Source organism: Lycium ferocissimum, chromosome 11 (assembly GCF_029784015.1).
Source record: "Lycium ferocissimum isolate CSIRO_LF1 chromosome 11, AGI_CSIRO_Lferr_CH_V1, whole genome shotgun sequence".
NCBI classification, from domain to species: Eukaryota; Viridiplantae; Streptophyta; class Magnoliopsida; order Solanales; family Solanaceae; genus Lycium; species Lycium ferocissimum.
Genome location: NC_081352.1, coordinates 33,718,906 through 33,738,788, shown reverse-complemented (window position 1 = coordinate 33,738,788; position 19,883 = coordinate 33,718,906). Strand labels below are relative to the sequence as shown.

Sequence of the window (19,883 nt, the reverse complement as noted above, 5' to 3'; positions counted from 1 at the left end):
CAATACGGGTGTCGAACATAGGATGGAAAAGAAAAAAAAAAAAAAAGATTCAACGAAGATAGTGAAAGAAAAAAATTTATCGATAAACACCAAAAAAATTACACCAAATCGTAAAATGCAACATGAAAGACTGCATTAAAAGAGATATAAAAATATAGCAGAAATTACATCTTAAAAGGTTATGCGAAATAAATCAGAAAAAAACAAAACTACAAAATTTGTAACTCTAAATGTAAGCTCCCGTTAATTTCTTTTTTCTTTTTAAATAATTTTCGTTAAATTTAACAAACATAGTTCTGTAAATACTTAACAGACTAAAATGTTAACTTTTGGCAATAGGGCTGCGTATCGGGTGGTTCGGTTCGGGTATGAAAGTTATCGGTTAAACTTATCGGTTATCGATTTGTAGACATATTAAACCGTTAAAGAACCGTTAAGATATTGGTTACTGGGTTATTGGTTAATCGGTTGTTGATCGTTATCGGTTCAACCGCTAAGATTTCACACAAAATATTTTCAAGAACAAAGAACACATTTTCAAAACTGAAAGTAGCTTAAAAAAAAAATTGTCATCACACAACACAAAGAGTCCATCCAGTTGAGGCAAGAATCTAAAGAATATAATCGAAGTAGGGAACTCTTAAAGGTACCAATTTGTGAAATTCAAGCAGGAGAACCTGACCCGTTTTAATTGATACAAGAGGAATGGAAGAAGAGTAAAACAGTGAAAAGAACTTCAAATGATTCAAATAAGTAATATTACTGCTACATCTTCGATACGAGATGCTTTGAGAAATAAAGTGAACCCTAAGTCTAGTCAAATGACTTTATATATGAAAGGGTATAATTGTAATTAAATAAATGGTTATCGGGTTATCGGTTCACCCATTAACAAAAGTTGTCAAACTGAGACCTGAACCGATACCCTAATAACCATAGGACACCACTCGATGCCCGAACTAATAACCCATTAACCCGAACCATTAACCCAATAACTCAATAATCGATTCGGGTTATTGATTTAACCGTTAATATGCACATGTATTTGACAAGCTTAAAAGATCAAAACTTAAGGGACTATTTTGAAACTAGGCTCAAACTCAAGGGACCATTTTTGCCATTTTCTGTATAAATTAGAGCACAAATATAGGAGTTTTCCGACAAGCTACCAAATCCACTCACCATCATTCCATTGATTTTATTCTCTGCACTTCGTTTTTCGAGCTAGGGTATTCTTCATTTTCCACAAAAAATATTACTCTTTTGAATAGTTTTTTGCTCAATAATCAGACGCTTAACCTGCAAGTAAGAACTGGGGTTCTTGGAAATTTAGTCGTTTGTGTGATATTTTCTTTTGTTCTTTCTTGATTTCACAATATTACTGTTTTTGACTTGTTCTGCTCAATTCTTGGTTCACTTCTTTGTTTTTTAGTTGAGTTTGTTTTCTAATTTTGATTTTTGAGGTAAGTTTTTCTGTTTCTTGTCTTGAAGGGGAAAAGGGGTTAAAGATTGTAGCTTTGTTCATCTTATTTGGTGCTTTAAGTTTACCACTTGGGAAGAAAGTAAAAGATTGCAGCTTTATAGTTAACACTTTATGGATTCTTTAGTTATTGGTTCAGTTCTTTATTTCTATTTTTAATATTGAGGTAAGTTTTCTGTTTTTGTCTTGAAGGGGGGAAAGGGTTAAAGATTGTAGCTTTATTGGCCTATCTTTTTTGGTGCTGAATTTAAGTTTAATACTTGAGGAGAAAGTTAAAGATTGTAGCTTTATTTACATCTCATAGATGCTGGACAGTTGACACTTCTTTATTTTTGAGTTGAGTGTCTTTCCTAATTTTGATTTTGAGGTAAGTTGTTTTTGTCTTGAAGGGGAAAGGGGGTTAAAGATTGTAGCTTTATTCATCTATATTTGGTGCTGGATTTAAGTTTAATACTTGAGGAGAAAGTTAAAGATTGTAGCTTTATTCACTTCTTCATGGTTAAGTTAACACTTGAGGAGAAAGTTAGAGACTTTAGCTTTGTTCAACTATATTTGGTGCTGGATTTAAGTTAACAGTTGAGGAGAAAGTTAAAGATTGTAGCTTTATTCACTTCTTCATGGTGCTGGATAGTTAACACCCCTTTATTTTTTTAGTTGAATCTCTTTTCTATTCTTGATTTTGAGGTAATTATTATTATTATTATTTTTTTGTCTTGAAGGGGAAAAGAGGTTAAAGATTGTGGCTTTATTCATGTATATTTGGTGCTGGATTTAAGTTATAACACTTGAGGAGAAAGCTAGAGATTGTAGCTTTATTCGTTTCTCATGGGGGCTGGATAGTTAACAGTTGACACTTTATGGATTCAGTTTATTTCTTGGATCAGAGTTGTGTGATTTTGATACTTTAAGCTGTTTCTCCTGATGAGTACCTGAGCTTTAAAGTGATTCTTTTTGTTTGATTTGGGCCTTCTTCCCTCCTTTTAGCTTTCTCAGTTTGCTATGAGTAAAAAGCCGAATTCCTTTTAAAGTTGGGAGGATTGCTTGACAGCTTGAGTTAACCAGTTGATTAGATTCTGAATTTTCTGCTTCTTGATGAGCTTATGCTCTTGGTTATACTTTATTTAGTATGCTTGTGCTGATTCTTTTATCATTATTTCGGTTCCTAATTTTTCTATGCTATATTATCCTTCATTTTAAAGTTAATATGGAGCTCCATTCTCAATCTTTCACTATAGGGTTCTTTTCAGTGGCCTAGGTATATGCACTCTTCGTCGAAAATTATTCTGTGTAGATAAAAAATGACGTTATAGTGAATATAGATCAAAAGTTATTTTTTGTAGATATATATAAATCTTGAATCCCTTAGTGATTTTTCTGATTTCGCCACTGGTTATTTTGGTTCTAATATAGGATAAAGATTGCAGTTTTGCCTTCTTTTACTTCATTCTGATTGTTCCTGTATGGAGTTCTTATTCTCCTCCTTAAAATGATACTGTTGTCAGCTTTTATCCTTTATTTGCTATGCTATGAGTTATGAGCTCTGAATTCTTGTCACTTGATCTAGATATGTTTCCTAGTTAGGTTAATGAGTTTATTGGTTAAGTTTTTTCACTTTAAATACAGTTGATACTTCTTGTTTGATGGTAATATCTGATAATAACTTATCCTTCAATTTTCTTAGGTTCTATTTGTAGTCAGCTTCATGGATTCTCCACAGTCTGTTGTGTCACCGTTTAAGGGTTCCTCCGTTTTCGACTCTGAGAAGCAGAACAGTGAGTTTTTCAGCAAGAACCCTTCTAACCTATCCGAGGGAATTTCCGCTCATAGAGAGGAAGCTGAAGACTTCATCGGTGTACTCGACGTGTATATTCATCAAGCTAGAGATATCCATAACATCTGCATTTACCATAAACAAGATGTTTATGCAAAGCTTTGCCTTACTAGTGACCCTGAAAATGCAGTCTCCACTCAGACAATTAATGGTGGCGGGAAAAGTCCGGTCTTCAATGAAAATCTAAGGCTCAGAGTTCGTACAATAAAATGCTCGGTCAAATGTGAGATATGGATGATGAGTAGAGTGAAGAATTACTTGGAAGACCAACTTCTGGGGTTTGCATTAGTCCCCTTATCTGAAATCCTTGTGAAAAGCGGAAAGCTAGAGAAAGAGTTCTCTCTTTCGTCGACTGATCTCTTTCACTCTCCAGCAGGATTTGTACAGCTGTCCCTTTCTTACAATGGAACTTCACCTGAAGTGATTGAAATTCCTGCATTGCCTTTATCTGCGGACACTGATGCATCTCGGCCAGACAACGAGTTTGACAAAATTGAGTTCCCGGATCCTAAGATTGTAAACGAAAATAATCGTATGGTCTCCGAGTACTTTAATACTAATCTTGATTCTCAAAGCTCGGATAGCTTGGTCTCTTCTGATACAGAAAATCAACTCAGTCCAGAAGTCGATGTCCATATGGAAAGTTTTCCAAGTGAGGTTGCGCATTTCCCCCAATATCCTAAGCGCGAATCGCCACCTAGCAGCTTATCAACCGTCGATTCTCAGTCCTCTGAGACCCAAGGAGCTTCAAAATCTCAAGGGGAAGAATATGCTTCAGCTTGTAAAGAAAGTCCTACAGGTAAAAGTAATTTTGGAAATGCTGAGAGTAAGATGTCAGAAACCGAGCCTGGCAGTGCATTTCCAAAACCAGTGGTGATTGAGCCAGAGCAAAAAGTTGTGCAACAGGATATTGTGGATATGTACATGAAAAGTATGCAGCAATTTACTGAGTCATTGGCGAAGATGAAGCTTCCTCTGGACATTGAAAATGGGCCAACCAATTCTGGTAATACGAGTTCAGATCAGACATCGCAAACACCCAAGAGCACTGGTTCACGGGTTTTCTATGGCAGCAGAGCCTTTTTCTGAGCTTTTGTGAATGGTTTTCGGTATGACCTATAGGCGATTACGGACCAAGTCTAAAAAGGATAAGTAAACACTAAGGATTTTATGAATATGGTGTTTATCCGTTTTATCTTGTGAATGCTTAAAATGCTCTGAACTAATTGACCTGTGTCTGTTGAAGACTTGTTTTACTTCATTACCTTGTAGTTAATAACTTTGTGTTGTGTAATTTATGCTCAGCTTTTCCCTTGGAATAATTTGATTATGTGCATCATCCTCAACATACAGTCAGACCTCTCTATAACATTCATTCTCTATAATATTTCACTATAACAGCCATGTGGAACCGATCTGTAGGTTTTCTTCAAATTGGTTTAAGATTCATGATGGGTCTCATTTAATTTGGTTGTAATTTCAAATTTGCATTGGAGTTATCCATGAAATGCTGTGACAGAAACAAAGCATCATCATGGTCTCAATGGTAAATTGGTTAAAGAACTATCAAAACGGTGAAAAAGACTACGAAGAAAGGCTGGTTTTCATGGCTGCTGCAATGGTGTTTCAGGTCGTGAGGGAGTACCATGGCGGCTGCTAGAAATCGGGGCCAAAAATGTGGTAGGAAGAGAAAACGGTTTACGAATAAAGCTTTGGGGTTTAATTTAATTTTTAACATTTTATTACCTGTGTGGCATTAAAAAATGACGTGGAATTCAACGTGTAGTCGATTGTATTACACGCACACTGACCGGATGAAAGAAGTTTAAAATTCTGTGTTTCAAAGGGTATAAGGGTTCAGTTGGTAAAATAGTGAGTTCGAACACCGGGATGACAAAAATGGATAAGAACGGGAGCCTACCAAGCTATTCCATCTATATTATATGTTTTCTATAACAAAATTTTGCTATAGCAGTGAAAAAATATTGGGACAAATGATATTATTAGAGGGAGGTTTGACTGTACTAAGATTCCAATCAGCGACCATATGTGCAATATGGTATTTAGTATGCTACAAGACTAAAGTCAATGTTAAAAGTACTACTGAGGATAATGAGAGGAAGCTTTGCTCATTGAAGATAACGTCCAAGTAAGAACATTGTTCTTTAAAAGAAGAAACTTACATGAATAGTGTTTCATCTTTTATCCACTCGCTTTGAATCTTTCACACAACTAGCACCACATTTCAGAAAAATAACTTGAAAGAGCCTAGTAAGAATTCAACATATTATGAATACCCTAGTGCAACAACCATTAATGTCACATACAAACAACAACAACGAAGCCTCAATCCCAAACAAGTTGGGGTCGGCTGTATGAATCCCCACTTCTTCATTTAAGCTCATTTCATATTCTCATCTATGAAAAGTGCTCAAACTAAAAGGCTTATCATTGAACCAGGGGTGGATTCAAAAGAAGTCATGGAAGAAGGAGAAATGTCTTCTTGATCATTCACCACTTCCTCGATTATCTCAAATATCTCTGCCATAGTAGGCCGCTCCTCTGGCAAACGATCCACACACTTGAGTGCTACATTTAGTAGAGGGAAAGCATACATTTCAAACTTGGCAACTTCACTATCAAACACCTCTCCAGTCCATTCTTCCCGCACTATGGATTTCACCCATTTAACAAGGTCTAATCCTGTCTTCTCCACAACTTTACCGGTCAGCAGTTCTAGTAGAATCACTCCGAAGCTATAGGCATCAGCTCCTTCTGTTAAGGTCTTCTCAGGAGCTGTGTAACCATTGTCTTTGTAGAGGCAACTTTTGTTGGGGTCAATGAACTTGCAATATCCATACTCACTTATTAACGGCTCTTCATTTTCGTTTAACAGAATGTTTGATGGTTTGATGTTGCCATGAGAAATGACATTGCCTTTCTTTGAACTTCTGTATATGTACGCGAAACCCCTTGCTATGCCAACTGCAATCGACAGCCTTAGTTTCCATGGGAAATTCCTTTTCCCCTCTACATAATCTGCAACATAAAAAATATGATCAAATTCTGAATTACAAAGATAAGAAATTTTGTAAGTTCTTGATTTAGTCAGCTTACTTTCAAAAAGGGTTAGTAGACTTCCATTGTTCTGGTATTTGTAGATGAGCATTTTTTCTTCATTGCTAGTGTAATAAGCAACAAGTGGAAGTACATTTTGATGCTTCAAGTTCCCTATCTTTTTCATTGTTTCGCTAAATTCCTTGAACCCTACTTGTAGTTTCTTCAGTCTCTTGACTGCGAAGACACCACTGCCACTGATATGTACCTTATAAAGGCTACTGCAAAGGCCTTGTTTTCTTAAGTTTGCGGTTGCTTCAAGAAGATCGTCCATCGTAAACTTTTCAACGGATTCCATGAAAAAGAAAAGTTCTGAGCTTTTTTCTTCAGTGTTACATTCTCCATCTACAACCTCAGCTGAGGGAGTTTTTCGAGGAGACGGGTAATTAACTACTTCTTTTATAACCTCCTTGTCCTTCGCTTTTCTTCTGACACATCTTATGCACAAGAATGATAAAACCACTAAGGCAAGCGCAATCCCAAGAAATATGAGGACCCAAAATATCAAACTCATATGATAATTCTTTGTCTTTGTATTGTCACTTTCTGCAGTTGAAGATGGAGCGATACCATTTAACACATATGTAGATTCTTTAATCGTTACACCTCTCAACACTTGTGAGAAAGTGAAACTGTTCTTAGAAATGTTCAGTTTTTTAAGGTTCTTGAGCATTGTCAAAGACTGCAGTAGTACTGATGAATTACCCCTAAGAAAGTTGTTGCTGAGATCAAGAACAATTAAACTTTTACACGTTGATATCGATTCAGGAACTGTCCCTTGAATCTTGTTCCCGGCTAAGCTAAGAACTCTTAATTTTGAGAGTTTGCAGAGTGATTCTGCATCGATTATCCCACTGAGATTCTTGTCCTCAAGCCTTATTTCTATGACTTCACGGGTACGTATATTGCACTTAACACCATGTAATTTGTAGTAGCAAGGGCAAGGCACTAAAGCATTCCGATCAATTCGTAGTACATTGTTTGGATCAATAGCAAGAATAAAATTGAGAAAGGACTTGGACTCTATTAACTCACCTCCATTACAGAATCTGATAAAATAAACAGAAAATATAACACTTACAATCAACTTGAGAAGATTGTCCATCTATTTAGCTAGAAGAAATGTTGTTTGTTGCTTGACATATCCTCAGGAGTTGTACATAGTTACTGAAGGTGTTTAACATAATTTCACAACATAGTATTATCCCTCTTTCGGCATTTTCTTCGATAAAAACAAATTGGATCACAGTTTCCAAAGATTCCATGTTCTGACTTGATCTCTAATCTACCTTGTTATATTCATTGTACAACTTTATTCATATTATAATGACTAGGATTGGACTTGGAATTTGTCAAATCACATCTTTTCTGAACATTACAAGGTCGTTGTTTCTTTACTGTTGGAGCCTAGCAGTTCAAGAGTTGTGGTAAAGGCAAAGATGTTTCAAGAATATGACTATCAAATTAGGCATCCAAAAACTGGTACTTTTGCCTGCATCCCTCAACCAAAAAATGTTGCTCAGAAAATCACATCTTCATTTTACAAATGCCGACTATAAGTTCTATTTCAACCGTAAGATTTGTCACCGTGCGACTAGGAAATTAACGGATTAGAGTCGCGGAAGGTCTCTTGCAAAAATACAATGTAAGATTGCATAAAATAGAGTCAATGTGTTTCGGCATTTTTACGAACCCCAAGTATATTCGGAGCTTAGTGTAGCGAGCTGCCCTGAATTTCAACTCATAGGAAGTCATAGGGTGAGTGTAAGTGAAAACTGCAAACTAATCTACTCCCTCCCGTCCATTTTACTTGTCATGTTTTTTTTTTTTGCACGTCCCTTAAGAAAACATTAACTAAAAGAATAATTTGACTAAATTTTCATTAGTTATTCTTTGATCTCAATTTAATGCTACTCTCTTTTTCACCACATTAATCTCTCTCTACATTCATTTTGTAAGGTTGACGGTGGAAACTAATAATTTATCACATCTTGATTTTCTAAAATGATAACTATTTTGGACCAATTATTTTTAATAAGCCCAATAACTAAAATGGATAGAAGGAGTAAATTACTATAAGTGGGGAAGCAAAATTGTTAGCAGAACTTCATGGTTTGAAAGTAGCTTTTCAATATGGACTAAAGCCATTGGAAATTGTAGTCCACTCTAAAGAGGTAATTAATCTTCTTAGAACAGAGGCTTAGTAATAATACATAGTTGACCCCTCCGGCTTATAGCCAAATTTATTTTGATTCGCCTCTATTTTATGTGCAGCTTTTTATATACCAAACGTTTCTCAGGATGTGCCTGGTACACATTTTGTGTTTGACCACTTTTTCTTAGAGATTGCATCACACACACCAATTTGTAATTAATTACTAACAAGATAAAAGATATTTAACAAATGTAGCCATTGATTACTTTGGATTAAATTGTCCTCCGTATACATCAATATAAACATATAATTGCTTCATGAGGTAATAATCAGTAATTACTAACAAGATAAAAAATTAACCTGAAAATAAAGTAAGATTTACATAAATGGAACTAATAGTATCATGTAGCATTTGAAATTACCAATCGAGTTCTCCTTTTAGAGATCAGTTTAGATTTGAAAATATTTTTTGGTAACAAAAAAAAAAGATAAACTGTGTGTGATTTTCTCTGTAAGTTGGTGGCACTCCATTTTGCTCCACTTTTTTGATGAGAGTGGAAGACCGAGATATCTTATAGGAAGAGTGCCGAGAGTAAATCCTGTTTCCTGCAACAGTTGAGCTTTAGTATTGTCATCCACCCCAGCCACGAATATACTGGATTTTTCCATGTTTGCCACTAAACCCGTGACCTTACTGAAATGGGTCAAAGTTTCCATTACTCGAGTTACTGATTGCATGTTTCCCTTGCAGAATATCATCAAGTCATCCGCAAAAAATTAAGTGTGTTAATTGACATGTTTACACATAATGGTGGTACTTGAAGTCCGGTAGCCACCATGCATTTCAAAATTCTGGATAGGTATTCCATCACCAGGACAAAAATGAGAGGAGACATGGGGTCACCTTGTCTTAATCCTCTTTTCCCTGCAAAAAATCCATGACCCTCTCCATTTACTCTTACTGTAAACATTGGTGAGGAAATACATTTCATCACTAACTCAATAAATCTCCTCGAAATCCATACCCATTCAAAGCCTCCTCCACAAATTCCCAGCTTACCATATCATAAGCCTTCCTCAAGTCTATTTTCATCAAGCATCTAGGTGTTGTCTGCCTATTATAATGCCTCAACAAATCATGGCATATCAGAACATTATGCAACATAGATCTACCTTGGACAAAGGCAGATCGATTATCACCATAAAGGTGTCTACAAATCGATTTCAACCTCATACAAATCATCTTCGTGATACATTTATACAAGACATTGCAAAGATGATATCGGTCTAAAACCGGCGGCAAACTCGGGCCCGGTATCTTGGGAATCGTAGCAATATTTGTTGTGTTGAGTTGCTTTAATAACTTGCCATTTCTAAAAAGTCAAGCACCGCTTCTATAACATCCTTTCCTATTATCTCCTGCTACTTTGAAAAACCCACTACTATACCCATCTGGCCCTGGACTCTTGTTAATATCTATATGGAAGATAGCTTGTTTAACCTCCTGGCCTGTGTACTCTTGTAGTAATGTAATTTGTTGGTCTGATGTAAGAGTAGGCCCATTATTAAAGAAATATTTATGTCCAGTTATTCTTGTTTCAGTTTTCTTCCCCAACAGATCCATGTAGTACTCCACAAAGATTTGTGCAATGGCCTCAGGTTCATACTGCCAGTTACCTTGATCATCCTTCAGCTGAGTGATTGCCTGTTGGAGCCTTCTATGCCTAATAACAGCAAAAAAGTACTTGGTGCAATCATCCCCAAGCTTTAACCATGTTGCTTTACTTTGTTGTTGTAGAAACATCTCTGCCATGTAAGAAGTGTGCCTATATTTTGTGTATTGTGCTCTCTCCTCCTGTTGAAGCAACATATTTAGAGGGTCATCTTGTAGTTTCTCCTGAGCTTTGACCAAAGGATATTTTATCTTCTGCAGCTTCAGTCACTATATTTCTAAAATGCTGTGTATTCACAAATTTTTTAGGCTCTTTTTCAACAATTTCAATTTCCTTACTATCTTCCACATTTTGCAACCTTCAATTTGGGTGTTCCAGACTGTTTGCACCTTGTCTTTGAACTGGGGGTGTTGGGACCATACATTACAATATTGAAATGCTCTCCCGACTCTAATAGCCTGTTTGCGTAAGGATATTCTAGCAGGCGATCATGTCGCTATACCTTCGCTAGATAAACAAATTCTACAAGATGGCATAGTGTCGAGCCACTCAAAGATTAATAAACATCCAAGTCTATCTTTGAAAATATTCTCCTATCATCGCTCCTATCATTCCATGTATACTTCTCGCTCTTGGGGTAATTCCAGCAATCCACTCGCATCGATACAATTTCGAAAATCGGTAACTTCTGTGTAATGTCATTGATTCCTCCCCAATCTATCATCCATGTGCAACACAGAATTAAAATCCCCTAATACTAACCAAGGTTTCAGACAAGTAGTACTTTGCATCTCTATTTCCTCCCATAACTCCCGTCTCTCCTCCCTAGTATTATATGCATACACTATTGACACCCTAAATGATTTGAAAATATTATATATTGCTTCGTGTTTGTTTTAAAATAAAGAAGAAATATCACCTCCCAGTTTACTATTTTCTAAAGTAATATGATTTCATCCCTTGTTCTAAAAGGCGGGGGCGCGAGGCGAGGTGTTTTATGCGGCACGGGCGAGGCGTAATCCCCGAGACACGGGGCATAAGTCCCATGAATCAACGGGGCGTATGTCTCTTGTATCTTCAATTTTATAATTTTATTATTAAAAAATAGCAAATGTAAAGTTTTCATTAAAATTCTGCAAATAAATTCAAATAAATCACCAATAATATAAAAAGAGTTATTAGAATTATTATGGGATAAGGCACCATTACCCCCCTGAACTATACCCGAATTTGCTACGACACACCTTACCTTTCCCCGGGCCCTATTACCCCCTAAACTTATTTAAAACGGAATAATTACCCCCCTAAATGCTGATGTGGCAAAGAGAGGTGTTTCACTCTCTTTGAGAGAGCGAGAACATAAAAAGGGGAAAACTTAATTTTTTTTTCTTAAAAATCTGCATTTTCTTAAAAATTTGAAAATAAATCTAGTCTTTCACATTTAGTTTTAAAAAGAGGGTTTTCCACATGTTAATAAAATAATTAATTTTTTCAAAATTTTATAAAAATTCAGTTTTTTTCACATTTTGGCAAGAAAAACACTTTTCCGTATTTTATTTGAAAAATAAAAGTGTCCTAAGAAAATGAAATCATGAAAATCAAGATTTTTTAAGACATTTTAAAAAATAATCAAGTTTTCCATATTTTTAACAAATCCATTTTTCCATATTTTAAAAAAAAATAATCATTTTTCAGTTTTTTTTTTTCTTTTTAAAAAACGGGTTTTAAAAAAAAAACAAATTTTCAATTTTTTTTTTTAAATCCTTTTTTTAAAAGAAAATTCAGTTTTTTAATCCATGTTTTTACTTTTTTTTTTTTTTAAATGGCTTTAAAAAAAATTAAATTTTCAAATTAAAAAAAAAAGACGGGTTTTAAAACTCATTTTTTTTAATGAAGATTCAGTTTTTTATTTTTATTTTAAAAAAAATTGGCACGTAAGCTGAAAAAATTAAAAAAAAAAAAGAAGAAAACAAATAAATACACATGTGGCAAGGAGAGTGTATTTCACTCTCCCATATGAGAGTGGGCATCGACGTTTAGGGGTAATTATTCCGTTTTAAATAAGTTTAGGGGGGTAATAGGACCCTGGGAAAGGTAAGGTGTGTCGTAGCAAATTCGGGTATAGTTCAGGGGGGTAACGGTGCCTTATCCCAATTATTATTTGACAAAGGTTACAACACAAAAAATGATAACAGCCTAGATAATCTTTAAAATGAAATCTTCATTCACTTCATCATCAATCTCTAAAATTTCATAGTCCTTCCCACCCTCAACTAATATTTGCATTGACTTTTTTTTTTGTATATTCAAAGAAGGAGAAGGGGAAAAAGTGTAAGAGTAGTGCAAAAAAAATAAAAAATGGATGAAGTTACTTCAAGAATATAGTGCTATGAAATCTCTATGATATCAATTTCAGATATAATCATCTTAAAAACTATTTATGGCAGTGTGATTTTCTATGGAAATTGCTTTCTTTGTTTATATATTTTAAGGAAAATCACTACAACATGAAAACATGATAACATAAAGTATAAATATCATTACAACAATAATAAAAGTCATAATCTATAGCAAAAATACTTTTAAAATAATAAAAATTAAATTAACGGCCGGGACTTACGCTTTTGCGCCCAGGACTTACACTTTTGCGCCCAAGACTTACGCCCTATGGATCTACGCCTTTCATTTGCGCCCCGAAGCATTTTTGGTATGCCTCGCTCCGAAACTCGCCTCTGGACTCGCCCCGAAAACGTCTCTCAAAAAACTGAATTCTCATCAACCTTCATTAAAACATACAGTAATGTTTAATGAAAAACGTGTCCAACATTTATTTTCAATTTTTTTTTCAGAGAGGCAGCCACTTGTCTGCTTTTGTGAGGCATTATGGAGGGAATTCATTTGAATTGAGGATCATATATAAATTTCAAATAGTGTAAGAGTTTGAAGTGGACTTTTATTATAACTGATTACAATAATCTTAATTCAGATGTTTATGTATTAAACTAATTAAAGGAAGCTTTCGTCCCAATAATTTTAAACAGGAAAAAAAAAAGTTTTGACCTTAATCTATGGATATCCAACATTTAACGTTTGTAGATGATTTTTTTCTTTAAAACAGTGTCTGATTATATATTGAACTGATTATTTAAAAATAAAAATAAAACTGAATATTTAAAAGAAATTTAAGATGAATTTCAAGTTTGAAAATGTGTTTTTGATCATTTTTCAAGTGATCTTTTTCGCACTCTTAAAACCTCTACTTTTTTTTTTCTCCAAATTAAATGTATGTCTAAACACAATTTTAACTTTCAAATATTCTGGCTGAAGCCAAAAAGAGGGTGACCCACTTTATTCGCCAAGCGAATGATCTTCGCTTCGCGGGAACAACAAAAACCACTATCTCGCTCTTTCCTTTTTAACTTTATTTCAAATGTTAATTTCGTTTCTTTCAAATATCATATTTTTATGTCCAAAATTTTAAAAAGTAGAGAGGTTTTTTTGTTCATGCAAAGGATAACTATCAGGATAGATGTGGGATAATACAATCCTATGTCCGGTCGGATTTTTGTTTTCGGTATAAGCAATTCCAGAATTAGTTATATCATAATTTTAATCTATTTTAGTACAATATTTAATGAAGGATAATAATTACGGAATTAACTCTACGGAACAAAACAATTGAATTGCCAAATATCCTCCAAAGCTCTTCTTCCAAATCATATATTATAAGGCTGTCATTAAAGATGAAAATAAAACTTTATCTAAATTTGTCTATTATAAAATGAACACTTGTTCAGGGGAGATCTAGCGCTTGCCGAGGGTCGGAAAAAAATTACACCGTATATATAAGGTATTTTTTCATTTTTTATGTACATATATAGATTTTGAACACTCTAAAAACAAGAGAAAAGGTTGGTTCAGTGGTCTAGGATGTTCAAAATTCACCTTGCGGTTCCATTTTAAATCTCAATCACTACATTTTTATTTTTCGAACCCCAAATAAAAATCCTAAATCCGTACGTGTTGCATTATATCCTAGATATCTCGTTTTTAATCCAATATGAACCAAAAAGGAGTATATACAATAATAAACTATGTTATTATTTAATCCTTATATTAGAACCACACATTATAATCTCGGTATAAAATGTTTGCGAACCATATAATTTCGGCTCAATACATGACAGTCCCTTAAACCTTTCAAAGAACTTTCTTTAACCACCTGAATGTATTTCAATTGAAAGACCTGAACACATGATAAAGTGTTATCATTATACACTTTTGATTCGAATTTTGAAACAACTTATGTGTTTTCTCAAATGGCCTACATGCCACCTTCTTTAATTATACACGTTTGCCTCAATAAGCCATAAAATCACATGTGTTTTCTAATTGAGGCAGATGTATATAATTGAAAGACGATGACATATTTCATATTGTTAACTTGATTAACGAATAGACGCTTGAGAACATGAGCAAAAAAAATTTCAAAATTTGACCAAAAAATATCTAATAGGAATACATTTATTATGTGTTCCCATATTCAATTGACACAAATTATAGTTTGAATATATAAATAAAATTTGCTCATAAATTTAAGGGTAATCAATATATTATTTCAAACTAAAACCAAAGTAAGAAACGAGATCGTTATTGAACCCCCAAAAACAAATACTAGTGGTAACTTAAACAAGACCGTGGACCCCACAAAGGGACAAAGTCTCAAACCAACCCAACGGCCGACGCTTGTGAAGAAATTATGTGCCTATCTATGGCCCTACGCCATCTAAAAACAGCTAGATAAGACCTTTTCCCTCTTTTCCGTTTCAGCCTTTTTCTTTTTTGTCAATAGTGCGATACTCTTTCTCTTTATTCTTTCTTTATTTACATTTTACTCGCAGTTTCAGTATTTATTTTGGAGCTAGATTAATTTGAATTGGACTAAAAAATTTATGTTAAAGGTAAAATGGGGTCTAGGAGGGAGGTGTGTACGTAACCTTATCCCTGCCTTGTGAAGGTAGAGAGAATGTTTGCGATAGACTCTCAACTCAAGTAACGCATACAAAAAATTAAGTATGTAACGCAAATATAGTAGTGAATAAGCCATAATGACAACAATAGAGAAGAGAAGAGTAGCAACAACATATAATATGATAATTGAAACAAAGGAAACAATATGTAATACTAAAATCGAAGAATGTAATACTAAAATCGAAGAATAAGCTAGTAGGAGAATACTAATCACAATATATTGGTAAGGAAACTAAATAACGCTTGACTACCTACTAACCTTCTATTCTAAGCAAATTCATTTTTAGAATTGAAACTTAAAACTTCTGATTAAAAATGAAAAGAATACTTACCGCTGACACGACAATCGTTAGTGATGTTTATTCTTTTATTCGGTTTTGATTCGATTTATTAAAGTGGGAAATGAAAACGCCACACACGCCTACAAATATTATTGTTCTCTTCTTTATTAGTGTTAGAATTCTTTATGCAATGGGATTTGTTTAGTCCAACAAACAGCGAATGGAACAGCGTGGCGACAGCTCGAGTATGTCAACCGCTTCTTTACTTTGCTTCCACACCATGTTTGTACGAAATAAAGAAATAATAATAAGCCATTACATTATGCCAAAGGCTAAATTTGAATAAATCCCATTCTAAGTTTTGACACAACTACTCTTGACTTCGTTTTTTTTCTCCCTTATTTGTAACAACAATTACCCACGCCTTTTACCAATTCTATATTTGACTTGCCCCATATGAAGACTTAATTCTTCTGCCACTTCTGGTGGATGAAAGGTTAGACATTCTAAAGTTCAATTTTCACGTATTGACCGCAAAAATATGTACACAATCAAATTGGTAACCTCTTAAAAATGATAACTGACATGCTAGAATAGGTTAAGCTACACGGATAGAGTAAAAGAAATGTATATTGCCCATTTGTATAAACTTAAATCGTCCATTTTGTAGAGACAGTGGCGGAGCCAGGAATTTGACGAAGGATGTGCAAATTTTCCTCTCACTTGTGTTAAGGGTGTGCAAAATTAATTATATACTCATAATAGCTAATATTTAACCTATGTACACTGTGTAAATTTCCGACGATAAAGGGCAATCCGGGCAAAAAAAGTGCAAATTTTCCTCACTTATGTTAATGGTGTGCAAAATTAAATATGTACTCATAATAGCTAATATTTAACCTACATACATTGCGTAATTTTCCGGCGAAGGGCGTTTACCGGATCACCCTTTGCCTAAGGCGGCTCCTCCAACGTGTATAGATTCGTCAAGAAATTTGAAGTAAACAAAGTGAAATAATTGAAGGATTTATTCTTTCACTGTCTTGCATTATCATTTAAGATTTCTCAAGATGGATAATTACGTGTGGTATGAAGGTGAAGCAAGTGGAGTGGCAAAGAATTCAAGACAACTTTCAATCTTCCAATAGTATTTGATATCAATTGTATGTACAAATCACTTCACCAAAATCCACTCTTTCTATTGTTTTCCTTTTGCAATAGTTTTCATAAAAGCAAAACCATATTCTTTTCTTCTTTTTGGAAGAAAAGCCAAAAACCTATAGCCACAAATCAGCACCAAAACTCCACACCAAAAGCTAATATACTAACTAATACTAGCAAATACTAGCAATGGTTAACCTAGGCAGACCAATAGTTGTTTCTAGTATACTCTTCGTCATCGTTTTCGTCATCATCGTTAATATCTTCAAAGAAAGGATCTTGAAGGAGCTCAGAAGCAGAGGGTCTAACCCTAGGTTGAGCAAGACACTTCTCAATGAACTCCTTGACAACGGGATCTTTAACCTTGTCCATGGCCTTAGGCCTCACTCCGGATATTACCTTTTTGTAAATCTTCACCACATTATCACATTCACTATAGGGTAATTCCAGAGTCACCATCTCCAAAACACACATTCCGAACGAGTAGATATCAATCAGCTCAGTGTAATCCTCGTCATACAACTCCGGTGCCATGAACTCTGGGGTCCCAAGAACGGAATGCGCTTGATGACTCTTCCCTACTATTGTTGCAAAACCCAAATCACCAATCTTGACCTATTCACAAATTTAGAACGATATCACTCGTAATTCCTTCTAAAATTCTGAAGCTCATAATAAAGATACAAACAAGCTAAACTGAAGAATCAAACATGGATAACAAAAAAGACTAACATTAATTAAATAAAAAATCAAATCTTTTTCGATAAACGCGATGTCCGGACTAAACTAATTCCACGGTGTACCGACTACCTCCCATCAACTCAGGTACCAAATAAAAATCAAATCTTTTTCTTTCCAAATCAAAATAACAATTGGTGAAATGAATGCGCCACATATAAACAACGAGAATAATCCTATGAGCTCCCCTACAGCTAATTTGCACATATAATAAATACTTCCTCAAAGGTATAATAATCAACATCATCCTTTTTTAGGGGTTGAACAAAGTTAGCAATGACATTGAAGAATCAATAATGTTATGAGCTCTCCTACATCTAATTTGCACATATAATAAATACTTCCTCAAAGGTATAATAATCAACATTATCCTTTTTGGGGGTTGAACAAAATAGCTACTACTCCCTCCGTTCACTTTTACTTGTCCACTATTCCTAAAATAGATAAATTATTTTTTCAAAACCAATACCATTATATACCAATTAATATGGGCATCATGTTAAAATACACACTTCATTTATAATTTCTTAAATAGCGTGAAAAGTCAAAAGTGAACAAATAAAAGTGAACAGAGGGAGTATAACATTGAAGAATTAATAAAACTACTAGTATTTCTCAATGAAGATAAAGAGAGTGATTAATAATATACCTGACCAATATTGCCATTAATGAAGACATTACTGCAATTGAGATCTCTATGAATAACACAAGGTTCATGTGTATGCAAATAATCCAATCCCTTAAGAATCTGTTTAGACCACTTCTTCAACGCCTTCATGGATACATGTTTATGTTTATTCCTATACTCTCTCAAATTCCCTGAAGTACAAACCTCAGTAATAAAATTCAAAGTGTTGCGATTCTCATCCCTCCAAACAGAATACAATGCAATTATATTCTTATGTTTTAGTGTTTTCAACAAACGAACCTCCGAATATAACCGGTCTATAACCGGTTGATCGGACATAAAATGACGTAATTTCACCTGATTCCAAGCTACTTCAATACCTTCTTCTTGATCAAATGCTCTGTATACTTTTTTAACAGCTCCATAACCTAATAGCTCGTCGTATCGCCCGTATCGACCAGTCGGGTCAAGTTCAACGAACGGTTCAGATTCCCGATCCGGATCCACATTCACGCTCTGCACCTGAACACATAATTGTTTTTAAAAAAAAATCCAAATTAGTTGAGGTTTTATTCAGAATTAGCTAAAATTAAACCTTTTTAAGCAAAAACAACTAAAAAACTGGAAAGATGTTTTAGGACTGTTAGATTAAAAAAAATAGAAAAATCGATTGTTTACATTAGTTGATTATTTTTAGAGAATTCACCAAAATCAAGCTTTTTTTAATACTTTATATAGCAAAAACAACTGAATTCCAAGGTTTTGAATGGAAACAATTGCAAAAACGATGATTTTGGACTATTTAGATTAAAAAAACATAAAAAGTTGAAATTTTTATCGGAATTCGCCAAATTAAACTTTTTTTTTTTTTATAGCAAACACAACTAAATTCCAAGCGATTCAAATAGAAAACTATTGCAAAACGATGTTTTTGGACTCTTAGATTTTAAACAAAAAAACATAAAAAGGTTGAATAATCGATTGTTTAAATCAGTTGAAATTTTCTTCAAAATTTGCCAAAATTAAACTTTTAAAACTTTTTTTATAGCAAAAACAACCAAATTCCAAGCTATTCAAATAGAAAACAATTGCAAAATAGAAAAAAAAAATTTAAAAAGTTGAAAAATCGATTTTAACACTTTTAAAAGCAAAATTCCAAGCTATTTGAATGGAAATCAAATCTCAAAACGATGTTTTTGGACTGTTAGATTAAAAAAAAAAAATTAAATAAAAAACATAAAAGTTGAAAAATATTGTATAAACCTTTGGATTTATCGATAAAAACAGAAAGTTTAAATTAAATAAAGAACTTTTACCATGTAGTGCGAACGTTACGGTAATTTGTCTTCTTCTTCTTCTTCTTCTTCAATAAACGAACACAAAAAAAGCTGAATTCTTTTGCTTTTCTTTTTTTCTCTCTCAAAAAAGTAACGAAAACGGAACAATAGGCATGGAAAAAGAAAACGTTGAGGGTTTATGGGTGGTTGTATTTATAGGAAATTGTTAACTAGGGTTAAGTTTAGACTTTTAGTTGACTAAAGTGGATTAAACATGGGGTTTAGTAGTTGTTATTAGCCAATTAATTACTCGGATTAGGTTGAAAACAAATGGGATTTGTATGATGAATCCTTTTTTTGGTTAAATACGGTAATAAATATGGTACACGTGGCAAATATCTTGGAAAAGATTACGGCCCAGTAAAACCTGAATCATAGTATTGGAGCCCGTCAGGATTGGCTTATAAGTTGCTTATAAGCTATTTTCAGTTTTTTTGAGTGTTTGGCTGGT

The 19,883-nt window shown here is 34.0% G+C and overlaps 3 protein-coding genes across 5 annotated transcripts; 1 reads left to right on the top strand and 2 right to left on the bottom strand.

The window, feature by feature from the left end:
* Window positions 1-1,105: 1,105 nt before the first annotated feature.
* On the top strand, window positions 1,106-4,633 carry LOC132037988 (uncharacterized). Of its 2 annotated transcripts, none has more exons than XM_059428702.1 (2): window positions 1,106-1,229; window positions 3,162-4,633. In XM_059428702.1, the coding sequence occupies exon 2, from the start codon at window positions 3,183-3,185 to the stop codon at window positions 4,398-4,400; it is 1,218 nt and encodes a 405-aa protein (XP_059284685.1). In that variant the 5' UTR covers window positions 1,106-1,229; window positions 3,162-3,182; the 3' UTR covers window positions 4,401-4,633. The 2 variants fall into 2 exon arrangements, with proteins under 2 accessions (XP_059284685.1, XP_059284684.1); XM_059428701.1 differs by having other exon boundaries at window positions 1,148-1,305.
* Window positions 4,634-5,370: 737 nt separating this feature from the next.
* LOC132037459 (probable inactive receptor kinase At2g26730) lies at window positions 5,371-7,904 on the bottom strand. Its single transcript, XM_059427988.1, has 2 exons — window positions 6,429-7,904; window positions 5,371-6,350 (listed from the first exon to the last, which is right to left on the bottom strand). Exons 1-2 carry the CDS (start codon window positions 7,531-7,533, stop codon window positions 5,743-5,745), a joined length of 1,713 nt encoding a protein of 570 aa, XP_059283971.1. The 5' UTR covers window positions 7,534-7,904; the 3' UTR covers window positions 5,371-5,742.
* An 8,784-nt stretch (window positions 7,905-16,688) lies between these two features.
* LOC132036853 (probable serine/threonine-protein kinase WNK11) lies at window positions 16,689-19,550 on the bottom strand. Of its 2 annotated transcripts, none has more exons than XM_059427251.1 (3): window positions 19,412-19,550; window positions 18,117-18,617; window positions 16,689-17,344 (listed from the first exon to the last, which is right to left on the bottom strand). In XM_059427251.1, the coding sequence occupies exons 1-3, from the start codon at window positions 19,412-19,414 to the stop codon at window positions 16,928-16,930; spliced, it is 921 nt and encodes a 306-aa protein (XP_059283234.1). In that variant the 5' UTR covers window positions 19,415-19,550; the 3' UTR covers window positions 16,689-16,927. The 2 variants fall into 2 exon arrangements, with proteins under 2 accessions (XP_059283234.1, XP_059283235.1); XM_059427252.1 differs by having other exon boundaries at window positions 18,117-18,611; window positions 19,412-19,495.
* Window positions 19,551-19,883: the final 333 nt, after the last annotated feature.

Coding starts and splice junctions, on each gene's coding strand:
- LOC132037988 (XM_059428702.1), top strand. CDS start 3,183: ATGGATTCTCCACAGTCTGTTGTGTCACCGTTTAAGGGTTCCTCCGTT.
- LOC132036853 (XM_059427251.1), bottom strand. Junction 17,345..18,116: donor TTAATGGCAATATTGGTCAG/GTATATTATTAA, acceptor ATTTGTGAATAG/GTCAAGATTGGTGATTTGGG.
- LOC132037459 (XM_059427988.1), bottom strand. CDS start 7,533: ATGGACAATCTTCTCAAGTTGATTGTAAGTGTTATATTTTCTGTTTAT. Junction 6,351..6,428: donor TCTACTAACCCTTTTTGAAA/GTAAGCTGACTA, acceptor TTTATGTTGCAG/ATTATGTAGAGGGGAAAAGG.